Genomic DNA, 20,734 nt, shown 5'->3' on the forward strand with positions numbered 1-20,734 from the left:
CCGGGCTCTCTGGCCACGCTCAGGACGGAAAAGGCGGAGAGCGACTCCACTGTGCGTCATATACCAGCGCCGGAAGTTGGTCTCCACATCGAGACGAGCTGGATTGTATTTGGAAACGCGGAGGTTTCCCGTGTTGCGTAAGTAGCGAGTTGGCGGTTTGGTTGAGGTTTATGGTGGATATTTGGGCCCAAACTGGAAAGAGACTTGGGGTAAAAAGGTCCGGTATTGGGGTAGAGTTGAGAGAGGCTGGGTATACAGTCCATGCTGTCACTCTTTTCCCTATATATTTTTTTAGATGTTTCGCTGGTAGAGTTATTTCATTGTTCTTCTCTTCCGTTAGCCTGTTCCCCATTTGAGGGCTATAATGTTTTTGGCTAACTTCGGGTAGAGTTTGGGAAAATAGAGCTTTTGTTAAAGATGCGAGCTTTACAGTCAAATCTGTATTCCTTTTAGTAGCCGAGTGATCCTGCGGAAGTTAACATGTCTAAGTCTCGGTTGCTTCATCTGTAAAATAAGCGTGATGTCTCCTAGGATTGTTATGAAGATTATAATGGCATAACATGTACGAAGTAGTTATAATTGTGTCCAGTTTGGGGTAAACGCTCAATACTTGTGTGTATGCGTTTTGTACTTGAGACCTAACCCACAGGATTTGGGGGAAAGAACGATTAGGAATTGGGATCTTTTTAGCTTTTCTTGAGAAAAATGGTCCCGGTTGGACTTGTGAGAAGCCCTTTTGATATATTCAGTATTTGAGTCTGTGATTTCAGGGGCTAACAATGGACACTCAGAAGGACGTTCAACCTCCAAAGCAGCAACCAATGATATATATCTGTGGAGGTAAGAGTAGCACTTACATAAAGTAAGAATATTTTATTTAAGTTTTTTTGAAATTGTTTAATTTGTTCTTTGCTTGAATGAGTTACTGATCTTCAAAGTTATAAAGTAGAACACTTTAACAACCATTAAAAAAAAAAAAATCTCGTTGAGGTCGGTAGACCTGGGTTCGTCTTGGGTCTGCAGTTTACCAACAGGAAAAAAAAAAAAAAAAAGTTGAGATGTCATGCTCTCTCCTGGAAATGTGCATTGCCTACAGCGCTTTTCTTTCTTACTTAATATATTTCATAATAGCAACAGACACTTGAGATTGAGTATATTTTCGTGTTTTGGATTGCCTTAGGAGAAAAATATAGTTAAGATAATTTGTAATAGTTTCCTTTTAGGCATTGACTAAATGTGCTTTTTTTTTTTTTAATTCTAGAATGTCACACAGAAAATGAAATAAAATCTAGGGATCCAATCAGATGCAGAGAATGTGGATACAGAATAATGTACAAGAAAAGGACTAAAAGATGTATCCTTTTAACTATGCTTTCTAAATATGAGGTAGGAGGAAATGAATAATGCTGGGCTTGATAAAGATTAATTTCTGGTTAAAATGATAACTTTCTGGATTACAGTACAAACAAACGTGATTAGCATTTTCATGGATCAATGCATAGGCTCTAAATTAATAATACTAGTGGATTTTGGTTTTCATTAATTTACTTTTTAGGGATTCTGTGCAGTTAAGCTTGAGGATAGGGATCCATTCTGAAAATTGTGTCCTTAGGCAATTTCATCATTCCTGCAGAAACCTAGACTGTATATCCTGCTATACATATATAGGATATAGGTTATATGGTATACATATACAGGATATAGGTTATATGGTATAGCTTATTGCTGCTAGGCTATAAACCTGTACAGTGTGTTATTGTATTGAACGCTATAGACAATTGTAATACAATGGTTTTCATATATCTGAACATAGAAAAGGTATAGCAAAAATATAGTATAGTCTTACGCAACCCCTGTTTATATGTGATCCATCTTTGACCAAAACATCATGGATGCATGACTGTATTTATATAAGCACTCATTCTTGAGCTTGAGTTTATGGACAAGCTAAATTTCACAAGGAGAAATACAAATACTGTGTATACTATATTACAGGCGTGAACTGTAATACAGGTCTGCCCACTGAGATTACCGGCATGAGCCACCACGCCTGGCCTGCATTAGTGTTTTTTGATACATTTTATCATGGAAAAGGTGCAGATAAAAATTGAAAGTGTTTTTAGTTTATCTCAAGTTGTCATAGTAAATAGTGAATTCTTTTTTTTGCATTTTAAGTTAAATAACAAACCAGCTTACTGCAAAGACAAAGTGACTTTGAAATCTTCAATCTTAATAATGTTTAAGTACCTTTTTTGTCCTTAACTCAGATTAATCCAGTGGTTGTTTTTGATGCTCGATGAAACCTGGGAATTCAGAGGAATGTCTTCCCGTATACTTAGATTTGCTCTCTCAATGTTTCTAATTGTTGTATGGCTTTCGATTTTGCATACGGTAGTTTCCCCTTATCTTCAGGGGATGCATCCCAAGGCCCCCAGTGGACTCCTGAAACCTCAGATAGTACCAAACCTTTATACACCTTTTTTCTATATATACATAACGATGATAAAGTGTAATGTATAAATTAAGCATAGCAAGAGATTAATAAACTAGAACAATAACATACTGTAATAAAGTTATATGAATGTGGTTGGTCTTTCTTGCTCTCATAATATCTTCTTATACAGTGTACAGTACTCACCTATTTTCGAATGTGGTTGACTACAGATAACTGAAACCACAGAAAGGAAACTTGGAATGAGTGAGGCACTGCTGTACTTAGGAATACAACTATATACATATGATTTTATTTTTAAGACCATATTGTATTTATCTACTAATATTTTGTATAAAGCAATTTTTTGTTCCATTACATGACTTTGTTTTACTCTATATGTAATCTGACACACAATTAAGGGTAAAGTTGCTTACCCGAACCACACTTTTAAAACCTAGAATCATCTTCGGTGCTTGTTAAAAATGCAAGTTTCTAGAACCCTCTGAAGTTCTGATTAAATTTATTGGAAACCACTGTTCTGTGTCGCCGTGTCATTTGATATGGAATATACCATTGTGCTTGGTGTCAATATGCATACATCATCTTGAGTTCAGTTTTTCATTTATTACTTCGTATAGGCCTTTCTGTATTTTCATATAATGCTTGACTCTTTTAAATCTCAGAATAATGAAGGGAAACTTTAATTGTTGCCTTCTGTAAGGCAAAATCAACCCCAAGCAAAGAAGCAGGCTATGAAGCCAAGTGCAGTTTCACAGGTGTAATCACTCATTAAAGTCAGCAGTTCTGCTTTTAGGATGCAAAAAGAACAGGCAGTGACTCAGGAGGCTGAGGTGGGAGGATCACTTGAGCCCCAGAGTTTGAGGCTGCAGTGAGCCATATCGTGCCACTGCACTCCAGCCTGATGGACTGAGTGACATCCTGAGTTAAGGGTTAGGAAGGGGAGCATTGGTTTACACTGAATTACTGGATTAATGTTTAAATCTTTAGCCTTGATCTTAGGGATGTTGAATTAATGGTCACTATACGATATTCTGTTCAGGGATTCCATGGTTCTGGAATGTCATGTTGACCAGCCTGACATGCAATTTAAAGATTTGATGTATTCCAACTTTATTAATAGCTATGTCTGTCTTTGACATTCAAAATGTTGTCCATGATTTTGTAAAAAACACCTGTATTTTTACTACCATCTTCATATATTCTATAAATTTATTACATGCTATATGATATACTGCCATGCTGAGATTATTATTTTTTTAAGACAGGGTCTCTCTCTCTTGGAGGAGGAGGGAGTTGTGCCGTGCAGTGGCATGATCATAGCTTACAGCCTCCATCTCCCAGACTCAAAGTCCTCTCACCTGAATAGCTGGGACTGCAAGCACACACCGCCGCGCTGGCTGAGTCTTCTGATTTTTAGTAGAGCTGAGGTCTCACTATATTGCCCAGGCTGGCAATAAAATTGAGCTTTCTTAATTTTATAATTCTGGTATATTCCTTCTTGAACTTTTTAGATATGGGAATCCCAATACATGGTATCTCTTTATGACAGTTCCCTAAACAGATAAACCCCAACTTATGGGATAACAGAGTTACACTTATCTTAATTCTTCTAAATTTTAGACTAAGTCCTTTTCATATCAGTAGTTTAATTGAATATTGTTACCTGGCTAACTGGGCAGAAGAACTTAATGCAAAAAGTATTACAGCTGGAACTCAGTCTGCTCTCAGTCAGCCACTTACCTTTTTGTGCTCCCTTCATCTAGAAACTAGAATTAATTTTACCTCTTACCTACCTAGACAGTTTCAAGAAAAAAAACTGACATAAAATTGCCTTAAAAACATTCTTTTGAATAGTGCTCTAAAATATGAAAATTAGTAAGCTTGAGCTTGATGTTAGCACATAACTTGGCACCCTATTAACGGCTTACTGACTGTGGACACACTGAAAAGCACTAAATGGAGATTTCAAATCCAGTCTTGCCACTCAATGACTGGCCAATTCACTTTATTTCTTTTAACTTCAGTTTCATTATCAAAGTGGAGGAATTATTATTACAAGTAATCATAGGGCGTATGGAGGTAACAGTGCTTTAAGATAGCTATCGTAAGAGACTGGACTTATGAAAAATTAAAAAATGAAAGAAAGCTGGGCACGGTGGTTCACACCTGTAATCCCAGCACTTTGAGAGGCCAAGGCAGGAGGATTGCTTGAGCTCAGGAGTTCAAGACCAGCCTGGCCAGCATGGTGAAACTCCATCTCTACTAAAAATACAAAAAATTAGTTGGGTATGGTGGTGTGTGCCTATAATCCCAGCTAACTGGGAGTCTGAGGCATGAGAATTGCTCGAACCCAGGAAGTGGAGGTTGTTCACTCCAGACTGGGTGACAAGTTGCCTCATCATACATAATGCACCCATGTCTTCACCCTTCCTTAGAATGAGTTCTGTGTTAGAAGTTTAGGTGGAGTGGTTATTTGAGCAGAGAGGACAGAAGGATGAGAAAGAACAACACTGAAATAGGGAAAACACTCCATGTAAAAGCTCTGGGGTGAAAAGTGAGCTTAATCTTGTTCCCACTTCAGAATCAAGCCCATGTGACTCAAACTTCATGACAGGAGGGATAGTGGGAGAAGATGAGGTTGCAGAGATAGAAGAGGTCAGCTCACTTAGGGTGTTGTGATGGGAAGCCATTGGGACAGTAAGCAGGGGAGTGGCATGAAGAATTACTAGGCTGTTGTATGAGAATAGACTATATAGGACAGGTGGCAGCAAGGAAACGAGACCATCTGTAATAATTAGAGGTAATGGTGGCTGGGCCAGGGCCGTAGTTGTGGAAGTGATAAGTATCTGGCTGTGAGTTACATTTTGAGATTGAGCCAGTGGGACTTACTGATGGATTGGTTAGTAATTAAGAGATCAGTAAACAATACGGACTTCGGTGCAAGGCTTTGGGTCCAAATACACACACCACCCCTCGTTATCTAGCTAAGTAACTTTACCAGGCCTCATTTTATCTCCTTGTTTCTTGGATGATATCTTATTTTACCTCTATGAAGATCACGAAAGTGATCATTTTTAAAATTTTTTTATTTTATAGAGCCAGCCTCTCACTATATTGCCCAGGCTGAACTCCTGGGCTCAAGCAATCTGCCCCTCTTGGCCTCCCAAAGTGCTGGGATTACAGACATGAGCCACTGTGTCCTGCTGAGCATTAGAATTTTTGCCACTAACAGTGCTTGGTAGCAGACTGCAGGTCTGTAATTAAAGTGCAAAAGGGAAAGAGAAATACATTTACAGAACTGCCAGGCACTGTAAATGAACTTTGATGTTCATCTATTTTAACTAGTTTGAAATTATAAAACTGAAATTTCCGGACAAGTAACCGCTATTGTTTTATTCATCAGAGCTGTATTAATATTTTGTCTTATTCACCTTTTCATCCCTGTGCTGCGTATGGTGCCTGACTCATAACCATCACTCAGAAAATGTGGAATGCTTGAAAAGAAAAAGGGAAACTTGTCTTTGATTTACTCTTTTTTTAAAGAGAAAGAGGTAAGTGAATCTTGGTTGCAATGCACTCTGTACTGAAACCAACTAGGTCGTAGAGACCCCCACCCAGGCAGTGCTGAAGGAATTAAGAAGCAGACACCCAGAACAGCAAAGTGGGATTATCTGGGGTAACCAACAGTCTTCCGAGCTGAGAGCCTCAGAGGGCTGACAGCATTCCAGGCTGAAGGCCTCGTACAGACGCTGACCCACATTAGTTATTCTCTCTGAACAGGTGATTATTATTAACAAACAGGTGTTCTGTGTTTTCTCATAGAACCAAGATAAACTAGGTAGGCAGCTGGTGCTTGCTTACCACTGATCAAGGAAAAACTAGAAAGTATTCTCCACGAGGGAGCCACGGGGGTCGGGTCACATGTCCCGTGTTTAAATAATTGTTTTAACCAGTGTATGGTTTACATATACTGTCTTGCCACTTTGGAATGCCCCAAGTAGTTTTCCACTGGGGGTGGGGGGCGGCTAGGTTTTCCTTGCCATCATTCTTAGCAGACTATATTTTATCATACATTCAGCATTTCTCAACTCTGAAATTTTAATTACTTTTTATAGTTAAATAGGAGATCAATTTACTTAGCAGGGAATAGAGCAGTCCAGGATAACAGAACAGTAACAGCGTTTTAAAAAATATTTTATTTATGGGCCAGGTGTGTATGGTGGCTCACACCTGTAATCCCAGAACTTTGGCAAGCTGAGGAGGGCGGATCACTTGAGGTCAGGATTTCAAGACCAGCCTGGCCAACGTGGTGAAATCCATCTCTACTAAATATACAAAAAGCCGGGCGTGGTGGTGGGCGCCTGTAATCCCAGCTACTCGGGAGGTTGAGGCACGAGGATCACTTAAACCTGGGAGGCTGAGGTTGCAGTGAGCCAAGATCATGCCACTGCACTCCAGCCTGGGCGACAGAGCAAGGCTCTGCTTCCAAAATAAAATAAAATAAAATAAAAAATAAAAATTTTATTTAAATTATTTTTTTTTTGAGGCAGGCTCTCACTTTGTTGCCCAGGTTGGTCTCGAACTCCTGGCCTCAAGCCATCCTCCCGCTCCCCAAAGTGCTGGGATTACAGGCGTAAGCCCCTGTGCCTGGCCGATGCCAGCATTTTAACTCTCTACAACAAATTAAAACTCAAACGAGAGGAAGGCGACCTCTCACACCAACTCTTCTGCTCAAATGGTCCTCTGCCAATGAAGGCGGTGGGATGAACCTGGGGCCAGTGGGCAGATCTGCGGGACAGCGGGTCGGGGCGTGGCAGAGGCCTAATCCCCGCCCCGGCCGTGACCAGCAGGCCCTGTCGCCTCTGGCTCGCGGCAGGGCGACCCGCCCCTCCCTCATCACCTGCAGCGCAGCCGGAGCTGGTGCAGCGGCCGCGACCTCCCCGAGGCGGGGCGTGGAGGACCAGGTGAGTGCCTGTGTGTACCTGCGGGCCGGGAACAGAGGACGTGCCGCATCTCAGTCCTTCCCTCCCGGAGCGGGGGCGAGAGGCCGTGGCGGGGAGGCGAAGGGGCGGCGGGCCGCGAGGGGGAGAGAGCCGTGGGGTGGACGTCCTTCCACGCCTGGGAACACACGGGGCTTTCCAGGACGCGGGGGACGGTGGCGGGTGTCGGGGCGCGGTGGAAACGCTGGAGTTCCGGGGTCCACCGGAGCACTCAGCCCTGGTGACCCAAGCCAGGGGGCTGGAGAGAGATCAGAGACCGTTGCGGCGGGGCTATGGGGCTCCCGGATCCCGGCGCCGCTGTACACAGAAACCGTTGCTACAGCTGAGGATGCCGTTTCTTTTTGGTCTCTGGCTGCAGGGGGCGCTCGGCCCTGTGGAGGAAAGAGTGTGCCTCGGTGGGAGAGACCCAGCTTTTCGCGTTACTAGGCTAGCCAGAGCAATTTGCACTGGAAGTATTACAAAACTGGCCACGAAATATGGGAGGTGGGTATGGATCATGATGATGGAGCAATTAAATCCAGCTAGGACCGAAGATTTTCCCAGTTCGAGACAAAGACTTTGTGAACAGAGGGAAGAGTTCTAACGTATTGTATAACTTGTTTTTTGGAACTTGGGATGGACATTGGGTAATCTTGAGAAGGTGTATCCTACAGAAAGAAAGAAAAAAAAGCATGGTAGTTTTCAAAAAGGATTCTCAGAGAGACTTGGTCCAAAGGTAGCGAGTTCTCCCAATCGATCGTTCAGTTTTAGAGCCAACTCCTTGGACTCTTTCTCTGTTCTCACTACTGCACTTGACTAGTCTTTAAAACAAAAAGATTCTCAGAAATGTTAAAACGGTGTTCAGAATGAAATTCATTTGATTAGGTAAGAGATGGCTCTGTCATTTTATATGTTTTTAATCATATTTTATTGAAATCATAAAATCTCAGGGGTTACAAAATACCTTCAATTCAAGATAATCTATTTTAATCCTGTAAGATGTTTACATGTCTTCCACCAAAGATCCCCCAGCTCTTTGGAAAAATTCTCCTAGGGCAACCCATTCTATTCTGAGCAGCATCAATAATTTACAAGTTCTTCATCTTGCTTTCCTGTAACTTCTACCCCTTAAGGTTATCCTTGTCATGGGAGCCATTCATCAATAGGCCCTGCAGGTATAGTGTGAAAGCCACATCTGATTTCTCAGCTGGATCTCATCCTGAAGTCTAAGAACCGTCATCTATATCTTATGCCTAAGTCAAAGCCAGCAGGAATTTGGAGAAGTGGACTGTGTCCTCTTTTTCTGCAGAGGTCTAATATATGACCAGACGCCCAGAGGGTTGAAAGAAATACGTCTATGAATTAGACCCATTGCTACTTCTTGGTTTTTTGTTTGTTTTTGAGATACAGTCTTGCTCCGTCACCCAGGCTGGAGTGCAGTGGCACAATCTCAGCTCACTGCAACCTCCACCTCCAGGGTTCAAGTAATTCTCCTGCCTCAGCCTCCCAGGTAGCTGGGATTACAGGCGCCCACCACCACGCCTTGCTAATTTTTGTATTTTTAGTAGAGACAGGGTTTCACCATCTTGGCCAGGTTGGTCTTGAACTCCTGACCTTGTGATCCATCCACCTCGGTCTCCCAGTGCTGGGATTATAGGCGTGACCCACTGCGCCCAGCCGCTACTTCTTGTTTTTAAAATTATTGTCCAATAGGGTTTAGTGCAGTGTTGTTGTTTTTTTTAAGCTTTGATAGTCCCAATTCAATTGAATTCAGCAAATATTTCTGAAGAGGTATAGGCACTACTTATTATGTTAGCCCTGGAGCTATGAGGATAAATAAAGTGAGCTCTTTCACAATCTAGAAATGAAGACAAATAAAACATAATTCAAATATGTGCTAAGAGAGAGGTATGTACAGGGCTTGGCACGGTAGTTCACACCTGTAATCCCAGTTGGGAGGCCAAGGTGGGCGGATCATTTGAGATCAGGAGTTCAAGACCAGCCTGGCCAACATGGTGAAACCCTGTCTCTACTAAAAATACAAAAATTAGGTGGGTGTGGTGGCGCACGCCTGTAATCCCAGCTACTCGAGAGGCAAAAGCAGGAGAGTCGCTTGAACCCAGGAGGAGGAGGTTGCAGTGAGCCGAACTTGTGTCATTGCACTCCAGCCTGGGTGAGAGAGTGAGACTCCATCTCAACAAAAAAGAGAGGTATGTACTGAGTGCCCTTAGAACACAGTTCTGGGAGCTGTTCATGGCTGAGAGTGGTAGGGAGAAGGAGGAGGCAGGGAGTGGGGAAAAGGATTGTATTAAGGAAAGTTACAGACAGGATGTTATTTATGTTTGTGGTGAATCACAAAGGATGATTGGGATGTTAAACAGCTAAAGTAGCAGAAGGTCATTCAAAATTAACATTTAAAAATCTTAAAAAGCAGTCTGGGCACCACAAGCTGCTCTGTCATTGTATTCCAGCTTTGCTTAAGTGAAGATTAAGTGAGATAATTCATGTATGGCACACAGTAATTTCACTCCATAAATGTTAACTGCTGTTATCAGGGATAGGGAATTCAAAATGAAGAGACTTCCCGGGGGAAAAAAAACCTCTACCTTCTTTTTTTTTTTTTTTTTTCGAGACTGAGTCTTGTTCTGTTGCCTAGGCTCGAGTGCAGTGGCGCAATCTCGGCTTACTGCAACCTCCCCCTCCCGGGTTCAAGCAATTCTCCTGCCTCAGCTTCCTGAGTAGCTGGGATTATAGGTGCCCGCCACCACTCCCGGCTAATTTTTGTATTTTCAGTAAGGATGGGGTTTCACAATGTTGGTCAGGCTGGTCTTGAACTCCTGGCCTCGTGATCTGCCTGCCTCGGCCTCCCAAAGTGCTAGGATTATAGGCATAAGCCACTGCGCCTGGCCTCTACCTTCTTTTCTACAGAAGTACCTAGATGGACTGGGCGTGATGGCTCCAGTGATTCTCCTGCCTTGGCCTCCCAAAGAGCTGGGATTACAGCTCTTTGGGAGGCCAAGGTAGCTCTTTGGGAGGCCAAGACAGGAGGATCACTTGAGCCCAGGAGTTTAAGACCAGCCTGGGAACATGGCAAAACCTCATCTCTACAAAAAAAAATTTAAGAAAAATTAGCTGGGAGTGGTGGCAACATGTCTGTAGTTCCAGCTACTTAGGAGGCTGAGGTGGGAGGATCACTTGGGTCCAGAAGGCCAGGCTGCAGTGAGCCACTATTGCACCACTGCATTTCAGCCTGGGTGACAGAGTGACACCATCTCAAAAACCAAAACAAAACAAAAAAAACAAACACTCCACCTCCTTTTATACAAAAGTACCTATGTGGCAGGCCAGGTCTCACTAACATAGGCCTCCATAACAACTGTTTCAGTACTGTGTCTTTAAGTTAAATATTAAAAGCCAGTGCCCTTATACAAAGGCTAGGATATAACAAAAGCCCACCAAGAGTTTTACCTAGGCCTTTCCTGGGCCTTAAAGCATGACAAAATAACAAAGGAAGTTGGTCTGGCGATAATTTCCAGGCCTTCTCCCTGTAACTGGTTGCAGAAATAAATACTCTCTTTCTCCTCAGTTCGTATGCATCTCATTATTGGACCATGAAAACCAGCAGGCCAACCCTCAGTTTGGCCTGGGAACACCTAGGTGGGACAGGCACAAGGGGGCTCATGCTTGTAATACCAGCAGTTTGGGAGGCTGAAGCAGGAGGATTGATTGAGGCCAGATGTTAGAAACCAGCCTGGGCAACATAGTGAGACCCTGTCTCTACAAAAAAAATACAAAGAAGTACCTACATGGTTACTACTATCTAAATTGAGTATTATTTATACATTAGATTAATAACTTTTTAATATTGTATTTCAGCTATGACCACCAAAGATTATCCATCACTGTGGGGCTTTGGAACAACAAAAACATTTAAAATTCCCATTGAACATCTGGATTTCAAATACATTGAAAAATGTTCAGATGTTAAACATCTGGAAAAAATTCTTTGTGTGCTCAGGTAAGCATTTAAAAATCATTTCATGTTTTAGTATGACAATTTTAATTACCTTGTTGTTGCCTTCTAAAAGTAAAAGTTACATTAGAAATATTGCAGAAGGCCAGGTGCAGTGGCTCACGCCTGTAATCCCAGCACTTTCGGAGGCTGAGGCGGGTGGATCATGAGGTCAGGAGATCGAGACTTTCCTGGCCAACATGGTGAAACCCCTATCTCTACTAAAATACAAAAAATTAGCCAGGCGTGGCGGCATGAGCCTATAGTCCCAGCTACTCAGGAGGCAGGGACAAGGGAATTGCTTAAACCTGGGCAGTGAAGGTTGCAGTGAGCCAAGATCTCACGTCACTGCACTCCAGCCTGGCGACAGAGCAAGACTCCATCTTAAAAAAAAAAAAAAAAACAGGCCGGGCACAGTGGCTCAAGCCTGTAATCCCAGCACTTTGGGAGGCCGAGGCGGGTGGATCACGAGGTCAAGAGATCGAGACCATCCTGGTCAACATGGTGAAACCCCGTCTCTACTAATACAGAAAATTAGCTGGGCATGGTGGCGCATGCCTGTAATCCCAGCTACTCAGGAGGCTGAGGCAGGAGAATTGCCTGAACCCAGGAGACAGAGGTTGCGGTGAGCCGAGATCGCGCCATTGCACTCCAGCCTGGGTAACAAGAGCGAAACTCTGTCTCCAAAAAAAAAACAAAAAAAGAACAAATATTGCAGAAAATTCTCAAATACTGAGATTGTTGTTTTTGACCATGCACGGTAGGTCCCGAAATAGTGGTTTTGATTCTGTGGTTAGTTTGGAGAGTTCCACCTACGTCTACTGCCAGCATGAGACTTAGGCTAATTAGCATCCAGGCGAGCTTTTTCTTGCCTTCTCTACATTTTCTAGGAGAAGGTAAAGTAGCTGTGAAAACAGCTGTTAGGGTGGGGTGTGGTGGCTCATGCCTGTAACCCCAGCACTTTGGGAGGCCGAAGCAGCTGGATCATTTGAGCTCAGGAGTTCAAGATCGGCCTGTGCAACAGAGTGAAATCCTATCTCTACAAAAAATACAAAAATTATCTGAGCCTGTAGTCCCAGCTACTCAGAAGGCTGAGGTGGAAGGATTGCTTGGGCCTTAGAGGCTTTAGTGATCCCTGGTTGTACCACTGCACTTTAGCCTCCAGCCTGGGTGACAGAGTCTCAACAAAAAACAAAAGCTATTAGAAGGTAAGCTTATCTCACCAGCCTAGGCTGATCAAGTTATTTGGCACTTTCCCACTTCATATCACCTGACAACAAAGGAGGGTGACCCACTGCACACTGATTACATGGAGGGTGGTGGGGAGGCCTGAAGGTAGTATCAGGAGGCAGGGAATTAGGGCCTTTTCAGAGTAGAGCCTCATCCTAGTGACTGTACAACTGAAAATACATCAAATGTGGTTGTGAAAAATGCACATTTGAGGGTCCTATTCCCAGTGATTCTGCTTTAAGAAATCTGGGGTATGGCCCGGGAACATGTGTTTTTAACAATGGAGCTGGCTGATTGATATGCAGGTGTTCCAGGAACCCACTTAGGAAACACTGTTCTGAGGAGTACCAACCTGTGACACCTCTTTTGGATTTCTTTCTTTTCTTTCTTTCTTTTTTTTTTTTTAAAGGCTGGATCGCACTATGTTGCCCAGTCTGATGTCAAACTCCTCCTGCTTTGGCCTCCCAAAGTGCTAAGGCCTCTTTTGGATCTCCTGAGCTATTTTCCTTTGGAGACGAGAGTTCGATTGCAGAAGATACTTGTGGAGCATGGGCTACTTTCCAGGACATCTAGTATTCCTATTGCTCTGTGGTGGTTCTTTATTTCTCTATCCCTATTCCTTATCACTGGGTTCTTTCCTTTTTCTCTTTCATCGCCTTTGGCTTCCTGTCTTCCTTGTTGGTCCCCAGCCAGATGTTGATGTAATAACATCATCATTTTTGGAATGGAAAGTGAAAAATCAATAATATCAATTGTCCCCCCCCCCTTTTCTTTAGCAGAATATTATCATGTATGCTTGGTCAAGGACTGATAAATAAAAATAAAAAGTTTATTGGATGAAACAGTTGGAAAGCTACAGTTATAATAATATTGGTTCCAAGAAATTCTATGAATAGCCTAATTCAGTTATAATGTATTGAACTTTGAATTGTTTTTTCAAATTTAATTTGTGAATAAAGTTTATTTATATTTTTCTAGAAATGTAAGAGTGAACAGACCTACAAGAGAATGGAAAAAGACTGATTTTTCTTAAAAATAAAAGGAACAGATGTCTCCATTTTACTCTCTAAGGGAAGGAATTCTGTTCCTTGAGTGGTTGAATTTCAGGGTGTTTTGTTTAAGCTGTTTATCTGCCATTTTCTTCCTACCTCTTTGAAAAAAAAATTAAACTGTGAACAGAAACTCCTTGTTAAAAGGAAGCCCAAATTCTCTTTCTGCCAGTCACTAATATTGAACTTATGAGTTTAATATCATGTACAAAATGAACATATGAACATACATATGTTGAAGAGAAGAGAAAATATTATTCAGCTTTTTTAGATTAAAATTTTGGGTTTTTGGCTGATATTAAACTTAAATTTATATGATACATGAGGTTTGAAACGTAAAAAACTAAATGATAAAAATTTTTCTTTTTTTTTTTTGAGAGACAGAGTCTTGTTCTGTCACCCAGGCTAGAGTGCAGTGGCACGATCTCAGCTCACTGCAACCTCTGCCTTCTGGGTTCAAGTGATTCTCCTGCTTCAGCTTCCTGAATAGCTGAGATTACAGCTGCCTGCCACCATGACTGGCTAATTTTTGTACTTTATTAGAGACCCGGTTGCACCATGTTGGCCAGGCTGTTCTCGATCCCTTGACCTCAAGTGATCCTCCTGCCTCGGCCTCCCAAAGTGCTGGGAATAACAGGCCTGAGCTACGTGCCTAGTCTGATAAAAATTAAATATAGTTAACTATTCATTGATATTTATTGACTTCATCATAATCTATATATTTAATTAAAAATCAAACTATGAGTCTGCAAACCAGATGCTATCAAGCAAATTGCCATTCATGATCCATAATTCTTTTTATATTTTTAACTCAAACATGTAAGAGTCAGTAAATTTTAATGTTTCAAATGTTTTCCAAAAAATTATCAGAAGCTCTCAGTTATAAAACAGTCAGATAATTCATTTACCCCAAATGAACTACCTGTTTATGTGTGAGGTAGCAATCTTCTGTGACGGTAGTACCCTTCATTCATAAGCATTCTCTCTTCACATGAAGAGTACAGACAACAAAAAGGGACAGATGAGTCACCTTTCATTATTCATTGACTCTTGGTGTTTCCATAGTGTGTTAATTGCCTGATTTCAATTTTTCAACAACAAAAAATACCAGTATTTATTCTGAAAGGTAATTGTATGTTCCGTGCAGCTGATATTAACAACTTCCATCACGATCTCTGGGAATAATTTGCAGTTCTGAACCATGTTTTAGAAAAACATTTCCAGTGGTCTGTGCAGGATTTGTTCCATTCCATCATTGGTAATAACTGCACTTACTGCAGCAGGAACTTGAAATTCTTCTGTTGCAAACTTTAAGACTGCTGTGAAAGGTGTACTTTCAGGAACAGAAAGTACACCTTTGTACGGCAGCCTCGGGTCAGGCTGATCTTAAAGGAAACCTTCGAAATGGTGGGGCCAGGATGAACCTAGAACCCACGTCAACTCCGCAGACTAGCCCCATTTCCTCCACAGGGCCGGGGACCACCCTGCCCCACTCACCCTTATTCCATTTTTAAAGTGCGTGATGAAAATTGGTTTCTTTGGAGTTCCTTTTTTGTCTACATTGTATCATTCCATAGATTAGCAGGTGAAAATGGAGAATGTGTGGGTTTAGGAAGGAAACTGTGCAGCCCCTGAGATCTCCACAGAACCTCTGCACTCCATGGAACCAGCTTGCAAACCACTGATCTAGATGATCCTAAATAAGGTGCTAACTCTAAAACTTACTTTTTTTTAAGGTCTGGTGAGGAAGGATATTATCCTGAACTTACAGAATTTTGTGAGAAGCACCTTCAAGCCTTGGCCCCTGAAAGTAGAGCTTTGAGGAAAGATAAACCAGCAGCAACAGCAGCCAGTTTTACAGCTGAAGAATGGGAGAAAATTGATGGTGATATAAAGGTATAGAGTAATATCAATTTTCTGTAGATATTGTTGAGACATTGCGTATATGTTTACTTCACTTATCTGAAATCCTCAGCTTCTTGTCAGTAAAGGGCTTTTTAGTGGCAATTAGGCAGGATTGGTCACTTTTTACACCTGGGGAACATTGCAAATTTGTGTGTGTGTGCACGTCCATACCTGTGTGTATTTAAATTGGCTGAATAATATTCTGTCCTATTTTTTAAAAACCTATGATTTGATCAGCTTCAATAAATAGTGCTGTATAAACAAACATGTTTGTTTGTGATTTATTTATTTATTTTGAGACAGAGTCTTGCTTTGTTGCCCAGATTGGAGGGCAGTGGTGATATCTCCGCTCACTGCAACCTCTGCCTCCCAGGTTCAAGTGATTCTCCTGCCTCAGCCTCCAGAGTAGTTGGGATTACAGGTGGCTGCCACCATGCCCAGCTAATTTTTGTAATTTTAGTAGAGACGAGGTTTCACCATGTTACCCAGACTGTTCTCGAACTCCTGACCTCAGATGATCTACCCACCTTGGCCTCCCAAAGTGCTGGGATTTGTAATTTTTTTGCACCTCCCTGATTATTTCCTCAGGATAAGTTATTAGAATTCAAATTGCTTGGCAGGTGTGGTCACTTATGCCACCTGTAATCCCAGCACTTTGGGAGGCTGAAGCAGAAGGGTCACTTCAGGCCAGGAGTTTGAGACCATCCTGGGCAATGTAGTCAGAGCTGTCTCTACAAAAATACAAAAATTAGCTGGACGTGGTGGCAGGTGCCTGTAGTCCCAGCCATTCAGGAGGCGAGACAGGAGGATCGCTTTATCCTGAGAGATTGAGGCTGCAGTGAGCTGTGATGGTGCCACTGCACTCTGGCCTGGGAGGCGAGTGAGACCCTGTCTAAAAAAACAAAAAACAAGAGAGAGATACAAAACTTTAAGTTGTTTGATCAAAGGATTTGAATGTTTTTAAGGCTTTTCAAACATATTTCTGTGTTGTCAGAAAAGTTGTACCTTCATACACCACCCCCAATGGTATGTAAGAATGTCCAAGCCAGGTGTAGTGGTGTGTGCCTGTAGTCCCAGTTACTCAGGGAGGATTGCTTGAACCTAAGACTTTGAGGCCAGCCTAGACAATACAGAGAGATCTGGTATCTTTATTTAAAAAAAAAAAAAAAAAAGAGAACGATGCCCATTTTTAGGTATTCTTAGCTGGATACTGTAATCATTTTTAGTCAATTGAATAGTTGAAAAAAATGGAAGTACAGTAGTCCCTTCATGTCTTTGGAGCATACCTTCCAAGACCCCCCGTGGATGCCTAAAACTGCAGATAGTACTGAAGCCTAAATATACTGTGTTTTTTCCTATATACACATATCTATGATAAAGTTTGACTTACAAATTAGGCACAGTAAGAGATTAACAATAACTAAAAAACAACAAGTATAACAACATACTGTTTTAAGAGTTATGTGAATATGAGCTCTCTCTCTTTCTCTCAAAATACCTTACTATATTTTACTCACCTATTTTTGGACTGCAGTTGACTGTGGGTAACTGACACCACAGAGAGCAAAATTACAGGAAAGGACAGGGCTATTGTAGCACATTTTTTGATTACTAATAAAGTTGAGTTATTTTTCATGGATCTGTCACTTAAATTTCTTCTTAAATATTTACAGACTTCTTTTAATCAGTTTTACTGAAGTATAATTTACATTCCATAAAAATTACCAGCTTCGTAGTGTACATTTCACTGACTTTTGACAAATGGATATGATACAGAACATTTCCATCACCTCTAAAAGTTTTCTCTTGCCCACCTGCAGTCAATGTAGACCCACTGCCTGGTACCTGACAACCACTGAACTGTCAGGATAGTTTTGCCTTTTCTAGACTTGCATTTAAATCTTATCACACAGTATGTTACCGAGTGCCTGCGTGTCTTCTTTCACTTAGATAATGCTTTTGAGATTCATCTATATTGTTGCATGTGTCCATAGTTCACTCCTTTGAGTTACTGAGTAGTATTGAATTGTATGAATACCTTATAGTTTGTTTACCCACTTACCTTTGATAAGACCCCCAGTGGATGCCTAAAACCTAGTTAATACTGAGTCCTAAATATACTATGTTTAAACTGCCAAAATGTTTTCCAACGTTGCTGTACCATTGTGCAGTCCTGAACAGCAATATATAAAATTTCCAGCTGCTTTACGTCCTGGTCAGCACACAGTATGGTCAGTTTTGTTAGTTTTAGTCATCCTACCAGGTATCTCATTATGGTTTTAATTTGCATGTCTCTAATGCCTAATGATATTGTCTTTTCACATAACTTCTATTGTGAAGTGTCTTTAAATTCTTTGCCTGCTAAAAAAAATAAATTGCATTGTTTGTGTTCTTATTATTGAGTTGCCAAATATTTGTTCTTTATTAGAGACGTTGCTCTGTTGCCCAGGCTGGAGTGCAGTGGCGCCATCACGGCTCACTGCAGCCTTGACCTCCCAGACTCAAGAGATGCTCCCACTTCTGCCTCCAGAGTAGCTGGGACCACAGATGTGTACCACCATGCCTGGCTAATTTTTTTTTAAATTGTTTGCGGCAACAGGGTTTCACTATGTTGTCCAGGCTATTCTTGAACTCCTGAGCTCAAATGATCCTGCTGCTTTGGCCCCTCAAAGAGCTGGGATTACTGGCATGAGCCACTATGCCTAGCTGTCTTTTCAATTTATTTTTAACACTATCTTTGGAAGAGTAAAAGTTTTAACTTTTGATGAAACCCTTTTTTGTGCATTGTTTGGGTTTTTGTGTTTTATCTAAGAAATCTTTGTTTAATAGGACCTCTAAGTTTTCTCCCGGAAAGTTTATAGTTTTAACTCTTACATCTAGGTCTATAATCAGTTTTAATTTTCGTATTGGTGTTTGAACAAAAAGTGTTCAAGCACCGTTTAATAAAATATTATCTTTGAATTTCTTGGTACCATTGTCAAAAATCAGTTGACAAAAGCTGGGTATGGTAGCACATGCCTATAGTCCCAGCTACTCATGAGGCTGAGACGAGGGAATCACTTGAGCCCAGGAGTTTTAGGCTATCGTGCACTATTTCCAAGCCTGTAAATAGCTGCTTAACTCTAGGCTAGACAACATAGCAAGACCTCATCTCTAAAAAATCTCTTTAAAAAAATCAATCGGGCTGAGCACAGTGGCTCACACCTATAATTCCAGCACTTTGGGAGGCTAAGGCGGGTGGATCACTTGAGGTCAGGAGTTCAAGACCAGCCTGGCCAACATGGCAAAACCCCATCTCTACTAAATACTAAAAATTAGCTGGGTATGGTGGCATGTGCCTGTAGTCCCAGCTACTCAGGAGGCTGAGGCACAAGAATTGCTTGAAATCCAGAAGGCAGAAGTTTCAGTGAGCTGAGATGGCACCACTATACTCCAGCCTGGACGACAGTGCAAGATTGTCTCAAAAAAAAAAAAAAAAAAAAAAAAGAAAAGAAAAAAGAATCAATTGACCTTATGTGTGGGTGTATTTCTGACTCCCTCAGTTATGTTTCATTATTTTATTTTTAATATTTATTTTATGTTCCTTGATGAGCAAGGCTACCCCATAAGCAGTCTATTTTAAATGTCCATCTTTGCTCCATTACCTTCTTGTCTTGATTGTAATAGTTTTACAGTAACTCTTGAAATCTTACTGTAATAAGAGGCTGGGGGAAAAAAAAGAGGCTGGAGGTAGTGCAAGTCTTCCACTTTTGTTCTTTTTAAAAGTTGTTTTGGCTATCCTACATCTTTTGCTTATTACCAAATAAGTTGCTTGTGTTTGGATTGGGATTATGTTGAATTTTATGGATCAATTTTGGAAGAACTGACATTTTAATAATATTGGGGTTTCAGATCCATGAACATTATATATTTCTTCATTCACTTAAGTCTTCAATTTTTTTTTACAGCAATGTCTTATAGTTTTGAGTATATAATTCTTGCATATTTCTGCTAAACTTATTCCTAAGCATTACATATAGCTCATGCTATTGTAAATGTTAATATTTTTGTAATTTCAACTTTTTGCTCAACCTGTCACCTCAGTTATGAAATTTTGTTTTTTTATTGTAGTGAAATACGTATTACATAAAAATCATTATCTTAACCAGTTTTAAGTGTACAGTCCAATAGTGTTAAGCATATTCACATGGTCATGCAACCACTCTTCAGAACTTTTTCATCCTGCAAAACAAACGCTATACTCATTAAACAACAACTCCCCATTATTTTTCCCCATTCCCCTATGCCCTAGCGACCATCATTCTATTTCTGTTCCTATAAGTTTGACTACTCTAGACACCTAATTTTAATTTCAATTTTTAATTATGCAAGTTTGTATTTATCTAATTGCTTTTTCATACTGACTTCATTTCCTGCAATTTTGTTAAGTTCATGGATTAGTTCTGGGAATGTTTGTGTAGATTTATTGGAGTTTCTACCTACAGGATTATGCCATCTGTGAAAAATGAGAGATTTGCTCCTTTTCCAGTCTGCTATTTATTTATTTTTTACTTGCCTTATCGAACCGGCTAGAACCTCCAGTACAGTGTTCAGTAGAAGTGGTAAGAGCAGGTATCCTTGCCTATTTCGCAATTTTACAGGGAAATCATTCTGCCTTTCACTGTGAAATACAATGTTAGCTTTAAATTTTGTGTAGATGCCCTTTATTAAGTTGAAGAAGTTTCCTTCTGTTCCTTGTTTGATGAGAATTTTTATCATGAATGGGTTTTGAATTTTGTAAAACACTTTTTCTGCATTTGAACAGATGATTTTCTTTGTAGTCTGTTAATAAGGTAAATTATGTAGATTGTTTTTAAATATTACACCAACCTTACATTCCAGGATAAATTCTACTTGGTCATTACATATCTTTTACAAATATACTCCTGGATTTGATTTTCTGAAATTTTGTGAAGGATTTTTGTGTCTATGATCATGAGAGAGATGGGTCAATAGTTTTATTTTCCTGTAACGCCATTGTCTGGTTTTGGCAGCAGGATGATGCTGGCCTCATAGGAGGAGTTGGGAAGTGTTTTCTCTTCTTCTGTTTTCTATAAAAGTTGTT

At 40.8% G+C, this 20,734-nt stretch overlaps 2 protein-coding genes and 1 pseudogene across 6 annotated transcripts in view; 2 read left to right on the forward strand and 1 right to left on the reverse strand.

Moving 5' to 3' along the window:
* Nucleotides 1-57: 57 nt before the first annotated feature.
* On the forward strand, nucleotides 58-2,968 carry POLR2K (RNA polymerase II, I and III subunit K). Of its 5 annotated transcripts, none has more exons than XM_012455832.2 (4): nucleotides 58-137; nucleotides 771-840; nucleotides 1,262-1,354; nucleotides 2,278-2,968. In XM_012455832.2, exons 2-4 carry the CDS (start codon nucleotides 780-782, stop codon nucleotides 2,298-2,300), a joined length of 177 nt encoding a protein of 58 aa, XP_012311255.1. In that variant the 5' UTR covers nucleotides 58-137; nucleotides 771-779; the 3' UTR covers nucleotides 2,301-2,968. The 5 variants fall into 5 exon arrangements, with proteins under 5 accessions (XP_012311255.1, XP_012311257.1, XP_012311254.2 ...); XM_012455834.2 differs by lacking the exon at nucleotides 58-137 and adding an exon at nucleotides 146-217; XM_012455831.2 differs by lacking the exon at nucleotides 58-137 and adding an exon at nucleotides 191-209.
* An 8,342-nt stretch (nucleotides 2,969-11,310) lies between these two features.
* SPAG1 (sperm associated antigen 1) overlaps nucleotides 11,311-20,734 on the forward strand; it is a 77,720-nt gene continuing 68,296 nt past the window's right edge. Inside the window, exons 1-2 of the mRNA XM_064384453.1 lie at nucleotides 11,311-11,452; nucleotides 15,462-15,621. Coding sequence (XP_064240523.1) covers nucleotides 11,313-11,452; nucleotides 15,462-15,621 — 300 coding nt within the window. The 5' untranslated portion in view covers nucleotides 11,311-11,312. The remainder of the gene's footprint in view (nucleotides 11,453-15,461; nucleotides 15,622-20,734) is intronic.
* On the reverse strand, nucleotides 14,879-15,387 carry LOC105719632 (ubiquitin-fold modifier 1-like; annotated as a pseudogene).

Source organism: Aotus nancymaae, unplaced genomic scaffold, assembly GCF_030222135.1.
Source record: "Aotus nancymaae isolate 86718 unplaced genomic scaffold, 86718_ANA_hifiasm-v0.15.2.pri h1tg000036l, whole genome shotgun sequence".
Classification (NCBI taxonomy): domain Eukaryota; kingdom Metazoa; phylum Chordata; class Mammalia; order Primates; family Aotidae; genus Aotus; species Aotus nancymaae.

Excerpts from the sequence above, each read along its gene's own strand:
- POLR2K (XM_012455832.2), top strand. The coding sequence starts at position 780 with ATGGACACTCAGAAGGACGTTCAACCTCCAAAGCAGCAACCAATGATA. Across the intron at positions 841-1,261 it reads AATGATATATATCTGTGGAG|AATGTCACACAGAAAATGAA; the intron begins GTAAGAGTAGCA and ends TTTTAATTCTAG. Across the intron at positions 1,355-2,277 it reads CAAGAAAAGGACTAAAAGAT|TGGTTGTTTTTGATGCTCGA; the intron begins GTATCCTTTTAA and ends AGATTAATCCAG.